The 24,330-nt window shown below is 47.5% G+C and overlaps 1 protein-coding gene across 9 annotated transcripts in view; it reads left to right on the forward strand.

Annotated features, from left to right (window-relative positions):
* The first annotated feature begins 1,164 nt into the window (after positions 1 to 1,164).
* LOC105911480 (probable E3 ubiquitin-protein ligase HERC1) overlaps positions 1,165 to 24,330 on the forward strand; it is a 52,180-nt gene continuing 29,014 nt past the window's right edge. For 4 of the 9 annotated variants that reach the window (XM_031577890.2, XM_031577884.2, XM_031577888.2 and 1 more), the window contains exons 1-26: positions 1,166 to 1,536; positions 4,774 to 5,762; positions 9,151 to 9,246; positions 9,776 to 9,958; positions 10,441 to 10,752; positions 11,478 to 11,574; positions 11,776 to 11,919; positions 12,310 to 12,437; positions 12,687 to 12,831; positions 13,161 to 13,332; positions 14,591 to 14,725; positions 15,846 to 16,011; positions 16,324 to 16,449; positions 16,791 to 17,000; positions 17,762 to 17,914; positions 18,754 to 18,886; positions 19,211 to 19,402; positions 20,158 to 20,370; positions 21,378 to 21,551; positions 21,677 to 21,791; positions 22,188 to 22,314; positions 22,748 to 22,919; positions 23,171 to 23,468; positions 23,651 to 23,738; positions 23,834 to 23,882; positions 24,072 to 24,310. In XM_031577890.2, coding sequence (XP_031433750.1) covers positions 4,809 to 5,762; positions 9,151 to 9,246; positions 9,776 to 9,958; positions 10,441 to 10,752; positions 11,478 to 11,574; positions 11,776 to 11,919; positions 12,310 to 12,437; positions 12,687 to 12,831; positions 13,161 to 13,332; positions 14,591 to 14,725; positions 15,846 to 16,011; positions 16,324 to 16,449; positions 16,791 to 17,000; positions 17,762 to 17,914; positions 18,754 to 18,886; positions 19,211 to 19,402; positions 20,158 to 20,370; positions 21,378 to 21,551; positions 21,677 to 21,791; positions 22,188 to 22,314; positions 22,748 to 22,919; positions 23,171 to 23,468; positions 23,651 to 23,738; positions 23,834 to 23,882; positions 24,072 to 24,310 — 4,821 coding nt within the window. In that variant the 5' untranslated portion in view covers positions 1,166 to 1,536; positions 4,774 to 4,808. The other 5 variants (XM_031577889.2, XM_031577882.2, XM_031577887.2 and 2 more) reach the window with 4 other exon arrangements.

Consider the following 24,330-nt stretch of genomic DNA (forward strand, 5'->3'; position numbering starts at 1 on the left):
GTAGTTGATTTAGTGATAGGGATTCACTAATGCAAAGTCTCTTCTTTGGAGTGTTCAATTGAGCAGTTCTTGTCGATAGGGGGCACTGTGTGCATTAAAACGGAGCCTATCTCAAAGGCTGTCTAGTCCACCTAACAGACTTCTCATAAAAATGTGACGATATGGTCTTTGATGGATGTTGTCCTGTGTGATGTTTGCCTGTGTGAAAATCTCATACTGATGTATGGTTTGAGCGGTTGGATCTTTAGTAGAAGAGCGAGAATGTCATCACCTAGCAAGCCTATGTTCACTGCGTCTGCTCATACTGTGGGGCACTGAGCTGTAAAGAACCATTCACTTCTGAAATGTTATTAGGTTACCAGGTTAGCTGTTGTTTGGTAATGGTCCAAACTATTTTGGGTGGAATGTTTTGTTAATTACCCTACTTGAATTAATTAAAACATACTAAAACAACTAAGACATAAAACAATAAACATGACTTTTTCATGGTGATAATTATTGTCACTATATTTCTTTTCTTTATTATGTTTTCATTATTTAGAGGTTTAGCCTATCAATCGTGGAAACAAATATGATGGGTGAAATAAGAGCTCTTTCATCACAGAGATGGATACATGCAATATGGGTTCAGTGATGTTTTATTAAACTTACAAACTAGTACTTAATCAAGTTTTTGAGGCCCAGGTTTTCCCTGGGCTTTTAGAGGTCTTAAGTGCTGTTACAATCTGGGTCCACTAATATTACCACTATTGGCCTACTAATAGTCCACCATATCTTATCGAATCCCATCCTATGTTTTGGGAATTGAAGGGCTCCATATTGTCTTGTAGCTAGGCCTACGCTGTTCCTGTGTGCTTAAAAATATGATGTTCATGATGAGATATATTTCCAAATCTAACTAGAGCACACAATCCAATAATGAATTATGAATTAGTATCCTAACAGGCATCAGACTGTAATGAGTGAGGGCTCAGTTTAAGGTAGCTGGACTAATCTGAATGAAAGGGGTCGGATTATTACATTTTAAATCACAGACGATGTGAGAATCAAGTTTTCCAAATGATTGCAACAACACATCAAAAGTATTGACCTCTTCTGCAAGAGTTAAATGGGTGCTATAAGCGTGGTGACGTCTGTTCGGGCGTCTGAACGCATAGTAGCCTACCTAATGGGCTGCGCTTTCCGCACATTCCATGATTCCATATCTGTTTTTCATGGCAACAGTCCCGTTGCCTACTGCTAGCTAGCTATCGGAGTTATTTCGATTCTGATATTAGCAACACTTCACCGGCTTTTTGTGGGAAGACAAGAGGAGATTTGGGTTTAAAAATATTGATTGCAAATATTGCAGTCGTAGTTATCCTGTTTCTTAGGAATGACAGTTTAAAAATCCTTTCGCCCCTGTTTGTGCACCAAAATCTTACTTGCAGAGGGCAGTGGTTTGGTAGCCTGTAGCATAGCTTTATGGCTAGCCTGCTTGCTAGCTAAAGAAAGCAGTGTCAGACTGGGTGTGAATGACAGACGCAGGGAAGAGAGGTAAGATTGGCCCTCTCTTTTGTATTGTTTTTAAAGCGATTGTGACTGTGGCTGTTCCGGGAGATGCTGGAATAACTCACGTGTTAAGTAAACACTGTCAGATGTTCAAAACATCATAAATTCAGTGCTGTCACTCTTGGGTGTTTTCTGATAAGCTAGCTAACTAGAAGGGAAGCCAGCCAGCGAACTGTGTTAATGTCAAAAACAGCTAGTTAGCCTGCTACGCTAGCTATGCAGCTAGGCTGATGGTAAATTAACTAACTAGGTAGGTTGTTGCTGCTAGTAAACAAACCAAACCCTTCATCGAGTGTATCTTACCGATACATGCTAATACACAGTTTTTCATCCTTTGGTCGTTAACATAAGGTAAATTTGCAGTTAGCCAGCTAGATAGCTAACTACTAAAGCATTAGCAGCATTGTAGCTTGCACTAGCTACTTAGCGATGTAGCACTCTTTAAAATACTGTAACATCAACCTATTACGGAATTCTAGTGCAACATTGTAACGTTATGGAGGTATGCACTACCTTTTGCGCTTTTCATTAAATGTGCAGAGAATATAACAATATCATTTACGAATAGAGAAAACCCACACAATGATGTTAGACGAACTGGGAACGACTTTACATTTAGAACATGTTGAATGCTCTGTCAGGCTATCGTTTACTAGCTACGTGTTTTTAAACTGTGCTCTGGTGTGCTTCATTCAGGTTCGAGGGACATTGGTTAATCAGGTAACTGGATGGTTACACATTTTTATGCAGGAGGTGTGGATATGATATCAGGTAGCTGAAGATGCACGACCTTTAAACCCAAGAGGCGTTGGCTTTCGTGTGCAGGCTGACATGCAGTATTTTGGAGTTTAGTATAATATATATCATTGTGCAATCTATAATGTACAATCCATGTACAATCTGCAATGTATCAAGGCAAAGCAAACCGAAAAGATTATGTTGCAAAGGTTTCAGCCCTCTTCATGCAAGTCTCTTCAGAGTGGGCCTTGTGGTCTGAATGTTTGCCAAGCAAATGTTGTATGCCTCAGTCAGTGATGGTAACATGTGAACTAAGAACTCCTTGCTAAAACTCTGCAAGTCATTGTTTAAGTGCCTTCCCTTCACTGATTTGGTGCCCCAATTTGTTTTATATTGAAAGTTTTTGTTTGTAGTTTCAGAGAGAAGGTTGTGACCATACTGCTACAGTAGAATTTGCTGTTTGGTATCAAACTAGGTTTAGGCTAATGTAGGCTGATATTCAGGGCCAGGGTGATATCAGTTCTTCAAAACATCATGGTGTAAAGTTACTGTTCATCTTTATAGGGTCTTCTTAGCATTTGGATGTATTATTAGTAACATGTAACCTTAGCTTCACCTACATTTGCACTCCCATAGTAAATAATAAGCTTAACCGACAAGCCTGATACAGTAAACACTGCTTGAATATAATCTTTATATCTGCACTGTTCTTCTCTAAATTAGTCATTATATTTTCTGGTCTTGGCTAGATGTTCTCATTAAACATTTTCACAAGATGTTGTTTTCAGTTACAATGTAAAGTACCCCATCGCCTAGAGTTTTACCACAGACTTTAAAAAAAGCTTCCTGTTATTTTCTTTTTTTAACATAGTAAACTGTATAAGTGCTTGGGGCCAGTGCTGAGTTCTTGGCTGTCACAGGGGTCTGAGAAACCGCTTCACATACCTTTGAGCCAGGAGGAGAGATCTGTTGTGCTGGGTCATGGCTGATGCCCACACCACTGCCTCCTCACTGTGGCAGTGGGGTTGGCACAAGGGGGACAGTGGAAAGACCACAGTGACATTTTGTTCTGATTTTGGGGTCTGTCTGTCTCTTTCCATGGCCTCAGTTACACAGGTGATAAAGTAGACAGTTTGATGCACTGTTTGCGTAGGGATATTCCTCTTTCTGCCCAAATACAATCCATAGTGTTTAGATCATACTTAACATTACCATCCTCACCAAGTACAGGTCAGCATGTTAAGAGCTTGTTTACATTTGCATTGCATTGCTTTTGGGTGCAGGAAAAAGAATGTGTAGACTGGCTGGTCTGCATTTTGTTTTCCCGTCAGTGTAGTATGTTTGAATTGCACCTCTGTATGCTTACCTTAAAAGTAATCACTGAATATTTTACACACTTTGATCGAGAACAAATGATGTTCTGGAACCAGTTGCATTTGGGCCGTCTGTCTCAGCAGTTGCAAGAATTGACCTAATTATATTTAAGCAGAACTTTGGGAATGCGAGGGAGGGCATGTATTACAGCTGGGTTGAGGCTGTAGTACGAGGAGTGACATATTTGGACAGTGCACCAGCTGTTTGGTGTACATGTGACACTGTCCTAGAATGTATTCACGATTACTGCTAGGTCACATTCCCTTTGAACACATGTCCGTTAGGTGAGCCTCTGGCTGATATCATAACATCAGTCAGACCTGTTTATCAACTGACTTCATAAACTGATCAGTCAGACCTGTTCATAAACTGACTTCATAAACTGATCAGTCACACCTACTGTTAGATATAGGCAGCATGCGGTGTCATGCTCTCTGGTGGTTTATGGAATGCGTGGTATATCTGAAAGAATGCTAATATGAGAGACTTCAACACTATACCTAATGAGAATACTTCAACACGGAGGTCTTGTAGAGTCAGAGTTTGAACTTGTTATGCACTCAACACAGCAGCTTTAATCACTCCGACACATACTGTGCAAGATTAGATTGAGTTAGCGCTGCTGATTAGCCTGCCACAGTGCCTGTATCAGTGGAACCCAGTGACCTAATTTGTTCTCCACCCAGGACGATGACAATATGGTTCTAATGCGCCGCTCTTTTCTCATATTAATGAGAGACACCCTGGGCAGAATGGCCTCCAACCACTTGCTCCGTATGCTGTTTTCACTGCTTTGACTGGCTGGAGATGAGAAAGCTTCCTCCCTGCCAGTCTCGCATTCAGTCACAATGGACTCTGGGCTACAGGAATGAATGTATAGGCTCCTGTTATTTGTTTATTTAAAGCAAATATAACTTGTATTGATCTTCATTTTAGCGTTCTAATATAGACATGTTGTTTTTTTGCAATGGGTGACTGGATGTAAAATTAGGCCTAATTCCAGTCAAAAAATGCTTGATTATTGCTATTAATTAGCCTTAATATGTCTTGATATGAATGAGCCTGTTAGATGACTCTGGCGCTTAATAACTTTCCCTTCTGCCCCCGCAGCTGTGGGCCACAGTGTCCGTGGATAATGCACAGTCATGGTGCCGTGCCAGACCCATGTGATGTTGAAGTGGCAGGAGCACCTGAACAGCGCCTGGGCGGCGGAGGACAGCGTGCAGACTGCCACGCGGTGCGGGGCGGGTGCGCTCTATGCCAAGCTCCTGCAGAGTAAGGAGGTGGTGGCGCTGGCCCAGCCCGTGCAGGACCTGATGGGGCCACGCCTGCCGGACTTCCAGCACGAGAGCAGCGCGGCCGAGGAGCGCGAGGAGTACCTGTCCGCCCTGCTGCTGGCGCAGCGCTGCCTTGCTCGCCGCTCGCTCGCCTGCACGCCCTTCGCCCTGGCGCTGCACCACAGGCTGGTGGTGCTCCAGCGCATCTACTACGCCCTCCACAGCAAGTACCACGAGCGCTTCCGCCCCGCTCCCCTGCCGCAGCCGGCCCAGAGCGGGGCCGACAGCGGGGCGCTGGAGCCGGCCGCGGAGCCGTGGATGCCGGGGCCCCGGGCCAGGTCGGGCACGGACGTGCTGATCGAGATGGGCGTGCGGACGGGGCTGAGCCTGCTGTTCGCGCTGCTGCAGCAGAACTGGCAGCGGGGTCAAGAGGTCACAGGGGCGGGCACGGGCACGGGTGTGAGCTCGGGCGCGGAACTCTGCAACGACGTGTTGGCCACCGCCTCCTCTGTGCTGGCCTCCCTGCCCCCGCTCTCGCTGGCCAACGAGAATAAGATCCCCAGCGTGGGGCTGCACTGCCTGGCGCAGGTGGGCGACTTCCTGAAGCGCACGGCCGTGAGCGGTTCCGGGGCCGACCGCGTTGGCAAGAGGCTGGCGCTGGAGCTGCTGCTGGGGCTGGCGCTGCAGAGGGGCTCCCTGCGCTTCCTGCTGGAGTGGGTGGAGGTGGCTCTGGCCGCCTCATCCTCCTCTTCCTCCGGCGAGGGAGGGGGCATTGGGTACGATCTTATCCATCAGACCCTGCTTCAGATGAGGCAGTACTCGGTAAGTTGTGTCCTTCCTCCATCTGTCCATTGATTTTGAAGGGTGTGTAGAGTAGCGTTAGATGACTTTCTCCCCGTGTGACTCACACACACAAACTACAGCCCACACAAAATCCCTTGTCTGTCAGTGCAGCCACTGAAGTAAACAATATAGTAACCATAAAGATACTGCAATATAATAACTTCATAAATAATAACTTTGAAATCATTGTTTATTAGTCATAAGTTATGTATCTCACTACTGTGTCTTACCCTGATGGCCTAAGGGCTATGGGGAACAGATACGAAAAGGTGCCATATAGTTCTCCAGCAGGAATGGAATGAGGGTGTAGTGTGTTTGTAGAATGAGGGTGTAGAATGAGGGTGTAGTATGTTTGTAGAATGAGGGTGTAGTGTGTTTGTAGAATGAGGGTGTAGAATGAGGGTGTAGTATGTTTGTAGAATGAGGGTGTAGTGTGTTTGTAGAATGAGGGTGTAGAATGAGGGTGTAGTGTGTTTGTAGAATGAGGGTGTAGTATGTTTGTAGAATGAGGGTGTAGTGTGTTTGTAGAATGAGGGTGTAGAATGAGGGTGTAGAATGTTTGTAGTGTGTTTGTAGAATGAGGGTGTAGTATGTTTGTAGAATGAGGGTGTAGTATGTTTGTACAATGAGGGTGTAGTGTGTTTGTAGAATGAGGGTGTAGTGTGTTTGTAGAATGAGGGTGTAGTATGTTTGTAGAATGAGGGTGTAGTATGTTTGTAGAATGAGGGTGTAGTATGTTTGTAGAATGAGGGTGTAGTGTGTTTGTAGAATGAGGGTGTAGAATGAGGGTGTAAAATGAGGGTGTAGTGTGTTTGTAGAATGAGGGTGTAGTATGAGGGTGTAGAATGAGGGTGTGGTATGAGGGTGTAGAATGAGGGTGTAGTGTGTTTGTAGAATGAGGGTGTAGTATGTTTGTAGAATGTGGGTGTAGTGTGTTTGTAGAATGAGGGTGTAGTGTGTTTGTAGAATGAGGGTGTAGTGTGTTTGTAGAATGAGGTTGTAGTGTGTTTGTAGAATGAGGGTGTAGTATGTTTGTAGAATGAGGGTGTAGTGTGTTTGTAGAATGAGGGTGTAGAATGAGGGTGTAGTATGTTTGTAGAATGAGGGTGTAGTGTGTTTGTAGAATGAGGGTGTAGTATGTTTGTAGAATGAGGGTGTAGAATGAGGGTGTAGAATGAGGGTGTAGTGTGTTTGTAGAATGAGGGTGTAGTGTGTTTGTAGAATGAGGGTGTAGTGTGTTTGTAGAATGAGGGTGTAGTGTGTTTGTAGAATGAGGGTGTAGTATGAGGGTGTAGTGTGTTTGTAGAATGAGGGTGTAGTGTGTTTGTAGAATGAGGGTGTAGTATGAGGGTGTAGTATGTTTGTAGAATGAGGGTGTAGTGTGTTTGTAGAATGAGGGTGTAGTATGTTTGTAGAATGAGGGTGTAGTGTGTTTGTAGAATGAGGGTGTAGTATGAGGGTGTAGTGTGTTTGTAGAATGAGTGTGTAGTGTGTTTGTAGAATGAGGGTGTAGTGTGTTTGTAGAATGAGGGTGTAGTATGAGGGTGTAGTGTGTTTGTAGAATGAGGGTGTAGTGTGTTTGTAGAATGAGGGTGTAGTATGAGGGTGTAGTATGTTTGTAGAATGAGGGTGTAGTGTGTTTGTAGAATGAGGGTGTAGTATGTTTGTAGAATGAGGGTGTAGTGTGTTTGTAGAATGAGGGTGTAGTGTGTTTGTAGAATGTGGGTGTAGTGTGTTTGTAGAATGAGGGTGTAGTGTGTTTGTAGAATGAGGGTGTAGTATGTTTGTAGAATGAGGGTGTAGTGTGTTTGTAGAATGAGGGTGTAGTGTGTTTGTAGAATGAGGGTGTAGTGTGTTTGTAGAATGAGGGTGTGGTATGAGGGTGTAGTGTGTTTGTAGAATGAGGGTGTAGTGTGTTTGTAGAATGAGGGTGTAGTGTGTTTGTAGAATGAGGGTGTAGTGTGTTTGTAGAATGAGGGTGTAGTGTGTTTGTAGAATGAGGGTGTAGTGTGTTTGTAGAATGAGGGTGTAGTATGTTTGTAGAATGAGGGTGTAGTGTGTTTGTAGAATGAGGGTGTAGTGTGTTTGTAGAATGAGGGTGTAGTGTGTTTGTAGAATGAGGGTGTAGTGTGTTTGTAGAATGAGGGTGTAGTGTGTTTGTAGAATGTGGGTGTAGTGTGTTTTGTAGAATGAACATCTTTGGATGAAGCAGATGCAGTACAAGGCTGACCTTTTGAGTCTCGCTGAATGACGGGAAATGTGAGAGCTATAGTACTGCATGGAAAAGCACTTCGGCCAAGCTGCCCACCACACATTAAAGAAGGCACTCAGCTCTCAGCATCTTATAGCAGTCACTCTATGTGCTTGGATTATTACAGACTCCTCAGAAAACCGTGCGCGTGTCTGTGTGCGCGTGCCTGTGTCCGCTTGCCTGTGTGCGCATGTCTGTGTGTGTGTGTGTGTGTGTGTGTGTCTGTTAGTCTGCCTGCTGTGTGTGCGTGTATTGTGTCTGCCTGTGTGTGTGTGTGTGTGTGTGTGTGTGTGTGTGTGAGCGTGTAGGTGTGTGTGTGCAAGGAGCCAGCAAGCATAAACATTTCTCCTTTCACTAAATCAAATTTTGCCTTTGGTCTGACTGATGTCTTGGCCATCTGCCTGGCCACTCTGCGCTGCGCTGGCACTGTGTGTCTGTCTGATTTATCCTGCTCTTAATCAGTGGGAAACCTTCCACCAGGATACTTTTATGGATGAGGCTGTGAAGGACTCCACCGCTATTGATCGCCACCTCTTGTGCGCAATGTAACAGGCAACATTATATATCGCCTTTGTGCTCAAATGCACTTAGAGCTTTTGTGTTGCCTGCTCATATACAGTGACAGCTTATTTCAGAATATGAAAATCTCTAAATTGTAGAACAATGCTATACACATACATACATACATACACACACATACATACATACATACATACATACACACACACCTAGAGGGGGAAGGCTTAACTCTATTTAAATTACTCTAATTTGAGATAGAATCATGTTTGTCGTGTTTTTCTGATTTTCACTTAGATCCCCTAAAACTTCTTCTCCCAATAGAGCACCATTTTAGGTTTCTATACTGCAGAATGTCAGAGTAGCTTGTGTTCTGCACTGAAAGGGAATGGGCTAAAGCCTTCTGGTCACTGACACTCTAATGGAGAACTCTTTATTTGTTTCTTCTTCTGTACACAAGAAAAATGCACAAGGGTCACTAATGGTGTGAGGTTAACTACAGGATGGTGACCTGTCCTTTGATGACGTAACCCCTGGTTTCTGAACCCTTGCCATGCGGAGGTGTGTGACGGCTCCATTGTGTTCTGCTCTCCCCCTCAGGGTTTCCGAGGCGACTCGGTCAACACTCAGGTACTGAAGAAGGATGCGGACGGCCTCTGCAGTCTCTCCCACGTGGCCCTGTGCCTCTTTGAAGAGGTTTGTGTTTGTGTGTGTGTGTGTGTGTGTGTGTGTGTGAGATAAACCATGACTAAGGCTCCCACAGGCACTCTCTCTCTCTACTCTACTGACACCGTGTCGTGACCAAGCCCAACTGGGGCCCTCCACAGAGAGGCCTGTCAGACTGCGGTCAGTGAAGTGTCAGTCTTGTGCGCTCAGCATTGGCAGGCAGCTTCAGGCCTACAGGGCTAATACTCTGACTGTATGCCTTCATCCGGCGCTCATAAATCTGAATCCTAATCTCTCTGGCTGTGTTTCCTGTGCTCCCATGATCACCATCCTGTAGCTCTCTCCTGGACTGGAATGAAATCTGGTCCCAGACTACATCCCATGATTTTTAGATTATGTTACGATATTAGTTTGGGTTTAACCTTTGACCCGTAAAGCAGTCCATACATTCTAATGTTGTTCTGTGTGAATCACTGGTGTGGTTTGGTTCCTCACTGTGGCTGTATGATTGTATGAACTGTATGATTCCTCCGTGACTTATGAGCCTTCTGTCCACCAGATCTGCAACCTGGCCTCCAACTGCCTCTGCTCCTGCAGCACGGGCACGGGCAGCGCGGGCACGGAGGGCGACGCTGTCAGGGTGTACGTGTGGGGCAGCAACAGCAGCCACCAGCTGGCTGAGGGCACTCTGGAGAAGATCCTGCAGCCTAAGCTGGCACAAGGCTTCAGCGACGCCCAAATGGTGAGGCCAGGACCCTCTGTTTACGGCACGGCCAGAACCCTCTGTTTACGGCACGGCTGCCAATATGCTCTAAGTAACAATCCAGTTAGCCCTGGTCTGGTACTCTTGGAGACAGTGGCTGAGAGCCTGAGGCAGCTCTTTGATTAGGCCTCTGAAATGCAGTTATGGAGGAGGAAAGCACAGATAAGGGATGTTATTGATAAATGATATTACATGTGGCCTAATGGAGACGAATCGGCTCTGTTCGGTCTAATGTCATTTCCTGTGTGAGACTGGACCGCTAATGGTCTGTGTGGGAGAGCTCATTCTATGTCTGTGTACTTTGTGTGGCTATCTGTTTATGAAAATGGGACTGTGCTTTCTTCCTGTACTTTTGTGTGGTTCTTTTTATGCACCTCTGTGTGCTGTTGTCTCACTGTGTCCGTGCTAAACATGTCGTGTGTGTGTGTGTGTGTGTGTGTGTGTGTGCGCTCTGTGATTAGATCGAGGCGGGGCAGTACTGCACTTTCTCTGTGTCGGCTGACGGCTCAGTGAAGGCCTGTGGGAAGGGCAGCTATGGCCGCCTGGGCCTCGGTGACTCCAACAACCAGTCCATGCCCAAGAAGCTGGTGCTGGACCCGCCGCGTAGCATGCGCAAGGTGTCGTCCTCCAAGGGCTCAGACGGGCACACGTTGGCGGTCACGGGCGAGGGCGAGGTCTTCAGCTGGGGCGACGGAGATTACGGGAAGCTGGGCCACGGGAACAGTGCCACCCAGAAGTACCCCAAAATCATCCAGGGACCACTGCAGGGAAAGGTGGGTCCCCAGGCCTGCCGGAGGGTTAGTTGGGTGGGTGGGTGGGTGGGTGAGCCATCTGCCAGCTGTGTGTTTCACAGATGGAGCTGTTTGTCCCCTCACTCCCAGGGACCACTGAAGTGTTCATTTCTTTGTCTATTTGCGTTCGGGCGGCTGGGAATTGGGAAAGTTCCCATTTGGGAATGTCCCACTTCCTTGTTGAGAACGTTCACATGACAACAAGGTAATTAGCTAGCTAGAAAGGCTAACAGGACGTTATTAACACAAAAACTAGCCATGATGAAGACAGATTTACAAAAGTAAACGGCGGAGTATCCTTTAACATCACAATCATCTGCGCTAATGAGTATGACCTGAAGTTAACAATGTAGTGATTGACTTGTGGGTGGAGCAAGTACCTTTTTATCTTTCACCACAAATGTTGCCGTGTTGAGTGACGTCAGATCTACTTTTCTGAGCTCTCAAAAACCTCCCTAGTTCAACATGCGTTCAGGATTATTCTCCCACTCGGAGGTTGGAACTTTCCCACTTCCCAGTTGCTTATGAACGCACCATATTTTAGATATTTAGATATTTTCACACACATAAGCGCAAACAATAAGGTACATTGTTCTTAACTACTAACTTGCTACTTACAAGTGTTACCTTAACACCAGTGATAATTATCAATGCTAATGCTATTATTGACTGCTCTTTGTTGCTTTGTGTGATGTGTGTGCTGGCAGGTTGTCGTGTGTGTGTCTGCGGGGTACAGGCACAGTGCAGCCGTGACCAATGATGGGGAACTCTACACGTGGGGAGAAGGAGACTTTGGCCGACTAGGTATACACTGATCTCCGCTTTTCAATCAGTCAAGTGCTTTACTGCCACAAAGGATAGAGAATGTAATTACAGAGGGTTGGATTGATGAAATGTAAAGGATTTCCAGTTCCCTTCTGTCAGTGGAAGCACTGTCCTTTAAGACTGGCATTCCACAGGTGGTGTGGTGCGGTGTAACTGAGCTGGTGTGTGCCCTGTCTGTAGGTCACAGTGACAGCCACAGCCGTAACGTGCCCACTCTGGTGAAGGACATCAGCGGGGTGGGGCAGGCGGCGTGCGGGAGCTCCCACACCATCGCAGTGGCTCAGGACGGACGCATCGTATGGTCCTTCGGAGGAGGAGACAACGGTACGCTCCATTTCCGTTCCAATCCGCCACTCAGCTCGGTTTAACCACATTCCACTTGGCACAGGAGAATCCGTCGCCTCTGGCGTCCCTGTCAGTTTGTGTGGCACTCAGGTGGCCAGTCCGCTGTGGTGATTAGGTGCCATGTTTCATCAGTTTAATGAAATCAACAGACTGTATTTCCACACCATTAGCTAAGTAACTTTAGCAGTGATAGTTTTCCATTTGTGAAAACAAACCCTAAATGGATTCCAACATGACTAACTTACTTACTGAGGGTGAAAGCTATTATATTATATTGGGTATATTGTAACTATACATCATATCTAAAACATTTTATAATTGGGCAAGACTGCTCTGTGAGTATGAGGTTTCTTTTTTTCCCCCTTCTAGGTAAACTAGGTCATGGAGATACTAATCGGGTGTATCGGCCCAAGGTCATTGAGGCTCTGCATGGATATATTATCAGGAAAGTGTGTGCAGGCAGCCAGTCCTCTCTCGCTTTGACCTCCGCTGGCCAGGTACAGAAACACTCTCACTGTCACACTGACATACATGTACATACGGACACACACACACACACACACACACACACACTAACCCTCTTGTCTACTGTTGGAAATGATTGACTGTCAATGATTTACAGTCGCAGAGCAGCACGCATTGACTTTCTTAGAATATGTAGTATGTTCTCACATTACTCAGGTTCCCATTGTGCAAACATTGGAGTACACACGTCCAAATGTCCAATTTGTGTTTGTGTGCGGCAGGTGTTTGCCTGGGGCTGTGGCTCCTGTCTTGGCTGTGGCTCATCCGAGACCACATCACTTAGGCCACGCTTGATTGAGGAGCTGAGCATCACCAAGATCATCGATATCTCCTGTGGGGATAGCCACTGTCTGGCCCTGTCTCATGGTGAGTGAGAGACACACACACACAGCTCTGTGTGGCCCTCCTCCTCCTCCTCCTCCTCCTCCTCCTTCTCCTCCTCCTCCACCACTCTGACTGTGGAAGTGGAGAGAGCCACTTTGGCCGTGCTGTATGGTGATGTTCCCCTGTGTGCTTTAATGGTGCTCTTGTCTGCTGGAGTAAAGCTGCATTACTTAGGATTACCGCTTCAGTTATGCTCTCTGCGGTAGTGATGCGTTCAGTTAACTTGGCAGTATTTGTTAGCTAGATTTGCCTTGTCTTATTCTCTATTGTCATTGTAGTCTGATTGTGACGGGGGTTCTGTTGTTCTCCAGAAAACGAGGTGTATGCCTGGGGAAACAATGCCATGGGGCAGTGTGGGCAGGGCCACACCTCTACGCCCGTCACCAAACCGAAGAAAGTGATTGGCCTAGAGGGAGTGGCCATCCAGCAGATCACTGCAGGCACCTCCCACAGCCTTGCTTGGACTGCAGTTCCTACCGACAGGTAAGAACCTCAGAAGGATGGGAAGCCATTACACTTACTCTCTCGTTACACAGCAGAATGGGCTATCATTACCCTTCTCTCGTTACACAGCAGAATGGGCTATCATTACCCTTACTCTCTAGTTACACAGCAGAATGGGCTATCTTTACCCTTACTCTCTAGTTACACAGCAGAATGGGCCATCATTACCCTTCTCTCATCTTATCGTGACCCATTCCCCAGCTTATCAGTGGGGATCGTAGAGATACAGTATGTTGGAGATAAGCCTACTCTTGTTAATTGCAATGATTTTCTTAAAGAGGCATTATGGAGTATTTGTCAAAAACTAGTGAGGGAACTAACTAAAGGCCTTGCAATAGACTTGCCTTGCAAACACCAACAGCACAGCTGGCGCTAATAAAAGATAGTTAGCTTGGTGATTGACGTATTTCTACGATATATTTGGCAACATGCTGTAAAAGCTGCTGTTGTATTTTCATGGGGTGTCCAACCCAGACTGCAGGGCCTAATAGTGAATAGTCTGGTGGCTGGTGGAAATACCAAGTGTGTTTATCTCTCCTTCACATGACCATATACCATCAACATGAATTTAAAGGGGAAAATGGGTACCTACAAAAACCTTAAAAATGGTAATAATCAACATTAATGTTTTAAATTGTACTATATCAAAATGTCGTGGGATTTGAAATAAATTCACCAAATCTTTATTTGACCAACACACCTTTATTTTTCCATGTTCTTATTTTAGGCTAGAGACTAGGTCATTGGGGGGTGTGACAAAATGATCAATGATGTGACGCTTGTCCTGTCCTCATTTTGGTCTTGCAGTGGCCAGGCTTCTTGCTGGGCAATATACTAAGCTTTCTCACAGGTTATGTCTTGCATGGTGTCAAGACATGATCATAACTTACAAAATTTCATATATTATTTTTTAATTCTCAAATTAAAACAGGGCTGTTGAAAAAAAGTGAATCTTTCTCTGTGATAAAATCTGGGAAATAGTTAAATATAAGACCCAAACCATGCCTCTCCTTAAACTGTCCCCCTTGTGATCAAGAGAAACGGATTTGTGTTCACCTTTTATTATGCAGAAGGTAGTCTTGAAATTCCTTGTTTGCTCCGCTAATGAAATGGCAGTTTGTTCTGTCCTGTTTATGGCTGCTACTTTTAACCTAAAAGCCCTGACTCATCGTGTGTGTGTGTGTGTGTGTGTGTGTGTGTGTGTGTGTGTGTCTTGGGTGCACCCTGGCACTTGCAGGCAGTTGGTGGCTTGGCACAGGCCGTTCTGTGTGGATCTTGAAGAGAGCACGTTCACCTACCTGCGCACCTTCCTGGAGCGCTACTGTGATGGCATCGGTGGGGACACTCCCCCAGCCCCCTTCCCCTCTAAGAGGTACAGGACACACCACACCACACCACACCACACCACACCACACTCCCCCAGCCCCCTTCCCCTCTAAGAGGTACAGGACTCACCACACCACACCACACCACACCACACTCCCCCAGCCCCCTTCCCCTCTAAGAGGTACAGGACACACCACACCACACCACACCACACCACACCACACCACACCACACTCCCCCAGCCCCCTTCCCCTCTAAGAGGTACAGGACACACCACACCACACCACACCACACCACACTCCCCCAGCCCCCTTCCCCTCTAAGAGGTACAGGACTCACCACACCACACCACACCACACCACACTAGCCCCCTTCCCCTCTAAGAGGTACAGGACTCACCATACCACACCACACCACACCACACCACACCACACGCCCCCAGCCCCCTTCCCCTCTAAGAGGTACAGGACACACCACACCACACCACACCACACCAGCAGAAGAGATGCGCTGTTTAAGGCTTTATGAAAGGTAGATGTGCACGTATACACTCCAGTCAGTCAGGTGTGTCACGTTACTGCAACCACCTTGGATGCGCTGCTACAGAGAGGACATACAGCTGTCCGTATTAACATCCCAAGGACAACGCAGTGTTGTAATGCGCTCCAGTTAGCTGTTCCCACTGAGTGTAAAAACAATGGACACCTTCTGCTCAGTCAAAAGTGAAGCCTGGGGGAATTTAAATATGGTTCGTTCTGTGCAGACAATTTTGCTAATATGGCCGACCAATATTGGCTTAATGTCTTCAGAAAGATTGTGTATTAGTTTAGTATTAGTTTTCCCATTGGGTGTGGCAGACAGTGGAAGGACACTGCACCATGGTCCCTGCAGCAGAGCGACAGTGTGGCACGTAAAGGGATCCTGTCATGGCATGTACACTGAGTGTTCACCTTGACTCAGTGCCCAGTCCGATGATGTCACTCACTGTGCTGGCAGCAGTCCACTCGTGTGTTCATGTACACACATGCACACGCACACGCACACGCACACACACACATGCACACACACAGGGGAGTGGAGAACAGAACATATGGAGACTTGTGTGAAGGTCAGCTCTGTGCTCCTCTCTCGGTCACCTTTTCATGGTCTTCTCTTGTCTCTCCTAGGGAGCATCATCAGTTTGTGTTGCTGTGCATGAAGCTGCTGTCCATCCATCTGTCCCTGGCCCACGCAGGCGGCACAGGGGCCACAGTGCTGGGGGCCCAGGGTAGGCCCCTGAGGAACCTCCTCTTCAGGCTCATTGATTCTAGTGTCCCAGACTCAATACAACAGGTGGGCATGAGGAGCATTGATAAAGGATAAAAGATGTGTGAGAGAGCACTGCAGAATTAAGTGGTAGTGATCTGTCTTATGATTTAAGTGGTAGTGATCTGTCTAATGATTTAAGTGGTAAGCAGAGAAAAAAAAAACATTCTAAAATGGCCTCTATAGTGTTGAATCAGCTGTGAATCCGATGATGTGGGTTATATTTGCATTAAAAAAAGCTAAAGCCACTACTTTTTTTTGGACATCTCGTCTCGCCTGGCTGGTAAGAATCTGATCTCTCAAATCCTTTCTCTCTTCCCGCCTCTTTCCCCCCTGCAGGCAGTGATGAACACACTCTCCATTGGAGCGTCTCTGCTGCTGCCCCCCCTCAGGGAGAGAACAGAACTCCTCCACTCACTCCTACCTCAGGGCCCAGAGAGCTGGGAGAGCCTCTCTAAAGGCCAGGTACACACACATTAGACACACACACTAACACACATGGATGGAAGCTAAGCACACCTACACATTCTCTCTCTCTCTCCAACCTTTCTAATAAACACATTTGTACACACACACACACACACACACACACACACACACACACACACACACACACACACACACACACACACACACAGACTGTGTCTCATTCCATTGTCAGAACTCTAATAGCTGGAAGACTCACACACAAGCAGGAAGGCAGATCAAGCTGATGTCTCGTATTGATTCTTCTGACTGTAGCCGCACGTTGTTACGGTGTGTGTTCAGGCTTTGAAGGCGCTCTGTGTTCTCCTCCTCGTCTGCAGCGTCTGCAGCTGGACATGGTGCTGAACAGCCTGCAGGAGCAGTCCCACGTGGCCTCCCTGCTGGGCTACAGCTCTCCTGGGGAGCTGAACACCGGCCTGCCCCCGCCCCTCTCCCCAGACCAGCTCCCGCCCAGTGCCAACTCCCCAGACCAGCTGCACCTGGCGGAGGTTTTGCTCAAGACCCTACTGCTCAGCATTGGATTCTACACGGTGAGTGTGTGTGTGTGTGTGTGTGTGTGTGTGTGTGTGTGTGTGAGAGAATCTGTTTTCTTGCTAGTGTCAGCGTTAATGCTTTATGTCAGCTGAATAGAAAGTCTATGAAACAGTTTTTGATTGAGCTACGTTGTCATTTTACATCCTTCCTCCGTGTTCCCTGTCACTCGCTTCAGCCTTCTCATTCCTAAATTTCCCTCGGGATTAATAAAGTATCCATCTATCTATCCATCTATCTATCTATTTTCTCTCACTGGCCTGTCATTGGCAGATTGTTCTTGAGACTTAAAGGTTCTTCCCGTTTAGAAAGAGTCCTCTTTGTGCCAACATTACACATGTTTGATAGGGGTGATTTATGATTCTTTGGGCTTTGTAAAGTACCATAAGACAAACTCATCCTTGATGTGAAAAGCATGTTGGTGACTAATGCATGAGGTTGGACCATAGAATTAGAAACACTACAATGGATGTGTTCCTACTGCACGTGGGACGTCTTATTGTTATGGATAGTAGTAAGCGCACAAAGGCGTGATTTGAATATCAAACAAAATGTGTCAGTAATGCCCCATCCATTAAGTTACTTTCTATTCCGTGTTCCATCCTACTCTTTGTAATAGGGAGGATGTTCAAAGGAAGAGGCATTCTTTTCATTGACGATTCTGTGATGTCTAGTTGACTCTCCTCATTAGCTGGTGCTGGTTAAGTGTTGAGCTGTTAAAGGTGTTCAGTGTGTTTGCTGTGTTGTCGTCGTCTCACAGGAGCGTGCCTTTGGGGAGCTGGAGAAGAACAGTGATAAGCAGCGGGCCAGCCAGGCCAAGAGGCAGACGGAGCCCCCGTCTCACTTCCACCACCTCCTGTCTGCGCTGCACAAACACCTGCTGGCCCACTGCTTCATATACACCAACACAGAGGTACTTACATTAACATTAACATTAACATTACTAGTCTAGACTGGCCCACTGCTTCATATACACACCAACACAGAGGTACTTACATTAACATTACTAGTCTAGACTGATCCACTGCCTTATCTACACACCAACACAGAGGTACTTACATTAACATTAACATTACTAGTCTAGACTGATCCACTGCCTTATCTACACACCAACACAGAGGTACTTACATTAACATTAACATTAACATTACTAGTCTAGACTGATCCACTGCCTTATCTACACACCAACACAGAGGTACTTGGCCACTCTGGCACTCGTGCAGCCAGCTACACCAGCAAACACTGAGCTTCAACACCAGCCTGTTTCTGTGGCATCTACAGCTACACAGAGGCATGGCACTGAGCCAACAACATTCTAATCCTAAACCTCAACTCTCAACTCTACCATAGTACCAGAGCTGTGTCTTAACCTGTACATACACACACTGTTTTATCCACAGATATCATTACATCTATAGCATACTTAACCTGTACACACACACTGTATTATCCACAGATATCATTACTAATCTATAGCATACTTAACCTGTACACACACACTGTATTATCCACAGATATCCCTACTAATCTATAGCATACCACAATATAACATCTGACTACCACTTTTCAACTGCTACATCTCCAACCCTTCACCACCACCACCACCACCCAATACATGATTTCTCCCCTGGTTCCACGGACCGTTCGGTTCATGTTTGGACTGAGCGTATCAAGTACAGGCCGTAAGGCAATCAGCAGGGCTTTGGGGAGAGACTGGTGCTGTCTAACATGTCTGTTCTCATCTGGCCTCAGGACGACAGCAGCGTGACGCTGCTCCACAAGCATCTGTGTCTCCTGCTGCCGTACGCAGCTGAGACCTTCAGGAGGTCCACCATCCTGCTGGAGGAGAGCTCACTGGATAGACACGTCATCCAGAAACTGCACAGTAGGTTCACCACTCTCACACACACTGTCTCCTGCCACGTCATTAGCAGTAACATGGCTCAGTGTTAGGATCATGGTCGCTCACGTGTTTGTGTGCCGTATCTAACACACTTGTACTGTGTCTTCCTCTCCTCCTGTGTGTGTCCCTGTGTGTGTCTCTGTGTCTTGCCTCTCCTCCTGTGTGTGTCCCTGTGTCTTCCTCTCCTCCTGTGTGTGTCCCTGTGTCTTCCTCTCTTCCTCTCCTCCTGTGTGTGTTCCTGTGTCTTCCTCTCTTCCTCTCCTCCTGTGTGTGTCTTCCTCTCCCCCTGTGTGTGTCCCTGTGCAGCGGTGCTGTGTGGCTCGGTGGCGGGCAGCTTGCTGTGTCAGGTGATGTACTCGCTGCTGCTGCTCCCGCTGGGGGTGGTGCGCCCGCTGCTGCCCCACCTGCTCTCCCTGCTGGAACATCTCAACGAGCTCAACTGCTTCCTGCCCGCCACGGGCATGCTGGAGGACCTGGAGCTGGAGGGTTCCTCTCCTGGTGAGAGTGTGCACACACACACACACCAACACACACACACACACACACCAACACGCACGCACGCACGCACGCACGCACGCACGCACGCACACACACACACACACACACACACACACACACACACACACACACACACAGTGCCAAGAAAACAACAGGAAACAAGCCTATACAAACACTCTGAGCTTAGAAAAACACATAGAAAACCCACACATACACACCTGTATATTTGGTATTCTCAGGATGCATATGTGTACACACAACATACACAGAACATACACACAACATGCACAGAATCACAAATGCAGCACTGTTTTCCACCCTGCTTTTGTGAGATGGGGTAGGAATAGGTTAATCACAGGCTCAGAAGGTGGCAGTGGTCGGTCTGTTTAGGGATTGCTTAATGTTTTATTTAGAAAAATAGTGTGGGTTCATTGGGGTTTTGGAAAGGGCGACCTTTCACCTAGAAGGTGGGTTACAGCCTCCTGGATTTGGCATCAGACTTGTTGTCAGTTAAGACTGATTTGCCAGGCAAACAGGAAAAACAGGGACCACGTGGGTCTGTATCTCATAACCTCTAACATTGTCTGTTTTGTTTGATTTTCTGATTTTCTTGTCTCCGTTTTAAAAGGGCAACTGTTTTCTCCTAGACTAAACTTTGCAGCTGTTTATGTAGGAAAGGTATTTAAGAAAGCAGTTGTGTTTAGATGAGTCACACCGCTGAAGCCACACACTCATGAGTGCTTTCCTGATTTCAGAGGTAACCGAGGGGGCGGAGTTAGCCACAGGGGCTGAGCCAGAGGATTGGATGTGGCTGCTGGACCTGGAGAGGGCGGTGGCACTGGCCATTGGTCGGTGTCTGGGGGGCATGCTGCAGGGCCCGCCCCCCTCCATCCAGGAGAAGACAGCGGAGCTGTGGCTGTGTAACCCGCTGCTGAGGAACGGCCTGGAGATGGACTTTGAGCAGCTAGGTAGAGTTGGCCCTGTGTACACTCACACTGGACAGTGGAGCCCACAGTTAGCAAGATGCCAGTTAGAGTGTCCAAAGACATTTACAAAAACATTAGGTACAAAGTAGTCAAAACAACAATGGGAAAATGCATGATGTTAAGCATGATATTAAGCATGATGATGATAACAATAAACATAATACAAATAATCATACCAACTACAAAAACTATGACTATATTTACAAAGTTTGCCTCAAGCAAATTAACTAATTAAAGAAAAAAGGTGAGTTTTAAAACGCTTTTTGAATGAACCGACGCTGTTGCTGGAACAGACTGCTGCTGAGAGAAAGTCAAAATAAGAGAGGCTCAACTGACGAGCGAGGTGGTGGAGAGGGGAAAGAGAGCTGAATCACAGCATTTGGCTGTTTGCCCACCCAGTGGCTGTCCTGTAGGCGAGAGTGAGATATTTCATTTGAATTCTGGCTGCTACACGGAGCCAGTGAAGGGTGACTAGCAGAGGAGTTCCATGTGTCCTCTTTGGCTGATCAGAGACCAGAGGAGTTACATGTGTCCTCTTTGGCTGATCAGAGACCAGAGGAGTTACATGTGTGTCCTCTTTGGCTGATCACAGACCAAATGCGCTGCTGCACTCTGAATCATCTGCACTGGTCTCACTACACACATGCAGGCAGGCCCGTTACAATTGTATTGCAGTAGTCTATTTCAGAAATAACCAGGGCCTGCACAAGACGTTATGAAGCATATTGTCTGAGAGGGTCTGATCTCCTGAATATTATAGGGTGTGAATATTTGTCTCAAAGTCTGCCCTGCATGCTGCACTACATGCACTGTAGATGAGTGCATTTTTCCACATTTGACAGAGCTGTCTTTTTAAATGGGTCTTATGGTTTGGAACTTTGCAGAGTTTAGTGTTTTGAATAGCAGCGCTACAAGACCAATTCGTCAGCATAATGCTTTTTGCATGGTCGTTTCTGGACAATGTGATGACCTGCTGCATGGTGTTTTAGATTTTGCCACCGGCTGGCTGACTGAGTCCGTCCTGCTGGGCTGCCCCGACGCCAGGCTGGCAGACCTGGGCTTGAGCGAGGAGGGCTCCATGCTGGTGGAACTGGGCCTGGGCTCCAGCCGAGAGCCAGCCAGCAGCCTCTGGAGGAAGATGAAGGAGTATGCCATCAGTCGAGGTGAGGAAGAACAGGTGTTCACATGAGAGATGAGGTGCGGGGGGGTGGGGGAGGGTTGACCTGGTGTGTGTGTGTGTGTGTGGTGCCTCGGGGAAAGACACGGCTGTTTGTTTTCCCTGTTGCAGACTGGGACTGCGGGGCTACTCCCGGAGACTCCCTGCTGGAGACCGCCTGCCGCTGTAGTCTGGCTGTCCTGCTCAAACACACTGGCCTGCAGGACGAGGCCTACTGGCAGGACAAGTGAGTGACAGCATTCCAAATCATTTACCCCACTCCCCTGTATTACACTCTCATTAACTCAGACTTACACACACACACGCACAAACACGCACACACACAAACCCACACACACTGCGAGATTGACGATTCTATTGGAACAGTAATGCTCTGCATGTTTGATGGATGACTCACTCATAATGACTCATTTGGGAGCTTTAGTGCCCACTGAATATTGAGATAGGATTTATGGAGCTGAATAAACAGCCCCTAGCCTGTGTGTGAGCGCATGAGTGTCCCTGTGTGTGTGTGTGTGTGTGTGTGTGTGTGTGTCTATGTAGCTGGGGAATAACAACAGAAGGAGCTCCAATTGAATCCCCCAGCCATCGTAACCAAATGTCTGCTCTTTTCCTGTGTAAGATATGAGCCATGTGAGATGCTCATCGAGATCTATGAGATGGTCTACAAGATCCGCAACACCCTGCTGTCCCTCAAAGAGAGCATAGCGAACACAGGCAACCCTCCAGCCACAGCTACCAACAAACAGGTGAGGGGGAGAGGGGACACGTCAGCACCCAGTGACATGAACTCTCTAAAGGAGCACGAGGATATCAAGCTTAGGACACCACCAGGCTATAACTGACTGACTGTAGGTCAATGGATTTGCTAAAAAGAAAAACACAGTGAAATGAACTAGTGCTACACACACACACACAGTAAACTCAGCTTTAAGCCCAAGTTTATTCATTACTTACATTTAGTTATTTAGCAGACGCTTTTATCCAAAGTGACGTACAAAGAAGAGAACAATCAAACTACAAGCAATAGAGACCTAGTGTAACAATAAATACTACTTTACATAAGAAATAAAAAGTGCAGGAATGTAACTACTGTGCGAGTTAAGAACTAGTTAGTAAGTAAGTACTGAGGATGGACCGTATCCCGTCCCTTCCCATCCTAATGTGCTACCCACCCCACAGAGCTCGCTAAGTTCCCAGAGCCCCAGCGAGGACAGGCAGGAGCCGGGGCCCTCAGGGGAGCAGGGCAGGCGGGAGCGTGAGCCCGGGGCGCAGGGGACCTCCTCCGAGCACAACCAGGACCAGGAGCTGCCCGAGGAGGAGACGCCCAGCATCAGCAGTATGTACCTGCCTGGTAAACGCACACCTGTTCCTCTGCCATGCCTCAGAGAAGGCCACACCATGCAGGCAAAATACAGGACACCTCTGCTGTCTCTGTGATGACTGCATGTGCATGCAAGAACATGCATGCAAGAACTCTCTCTCTCTCACACACACACACACAAACACACACACACAGTTTGTTTTCCTCTCTTCCACACTCCATCCCTATCCGCTGTGCTCGTCCAAGAACAGCGTGCATCATCTGTCCTCTTCCACCTGCAGAGGTGCTGCAGTGTTTCCTGGCCACACGGGAGGCCATGCAGCTGCAGCAGAATGAGACGGTGTACGAGTCGTCGGGCACCAGCACGCTGCCCAGCAGCACCGAGAGCCCCGGCACCCCCGAGCGCGAGCCGCCGGCCAAGCAGTGGGAGCGTGGACGCACTCCCGACCACGCCCTGTCCTTCCCGGCAGCCTGCCACCTGCTGGTGTCCCGCTGCGTCTTCTTGCTGCTGGGGGTCCGAGCTGCATGGCAGGAGCCGGCCGAGCCCACCGACCTTCAGGCTGAGAGCGAAACATCAAGGTGTGTGTGTGTGTGTGTGTGTGTGTGTGTGTGTGTGTGTGTGTGTGTGTGTGTGTGTGTGTGTGTGTGTGTGTGTGTGTGGGAGAGAGAGTGAAGGTGGTTGTACAGGGTTTGTTGGTCATTTGTTCTCCATTCTCATCAAACTGCTGAAATGATTTTGACTTGTTTTCCTGCTCTTGCAGGAGATTGTCTTCGTCTATGGAAGCCCAACCCTTCCTCAGCCCGATGTCAGAGTTCAGGTTCTCCTCTGAGTCCAAGAGACAAGGAGAGGTGTGTTCTCAGAGTACTCCAGAAGAGCTTTGTTTATGGTTAATGTCTTTAATGTTACGTGCTAATTGCTAATGCTTCTTTATTACTTGGTTTAGACCACAGATCAATCAAAAGCGTCCACAAGGTCCTTCAAGAACAAAATGGGTAAGTGCATTATGTAAAGGCCGTTTTATGGAGGTTGATATGGAGTTGTGGTTTTTTTAATAGATCAGAGTAAAACTGCACTGCAAACTCAGACACGTAGATGTGGCATGGGTGGAGAGGGCGAGCCGTGTTTGGGCTGTTATCTGACTGTGCCCTCTGTGCCCTGCTGTGCCACCCCCTGTGTTGCAGGGCTGCCCCTGTGCTCTTTGGGCATCATGAAAGATGCGTGGGAGCGCCTGCGCCAATGCATCAGCCCCAGCACCACCATGTGCCCGGCCGGCCCGGGCTCGCCCATCCTGGGCCAAGTCTTCCACTTCCTGTGTGGCAGCCTGCTGCGCACCTCCGCCCTGGTGGAGAGGGACGCCGGGCTCCAGGCCGACCCCAAGGCCATCACCCTGGCCATGTCCCAGCAGCAGCAGAGGGCAGAGGTAAGACCCAGCGCTCCTCC

This window comes from Clupea harengus, chromosome 12 (genome assembly GCF_900700415.2).
Source record: "Clupea harengus chromosome 12, Ch_v2.0.2, whole genome shotgun sequence".
Classification (NCBI taxonomy): Eukaryota; Metazoa; Chordata; class Actinopteri; order Clupeiformes; family Clupeidae; genus Clupea; species Clupea harengus.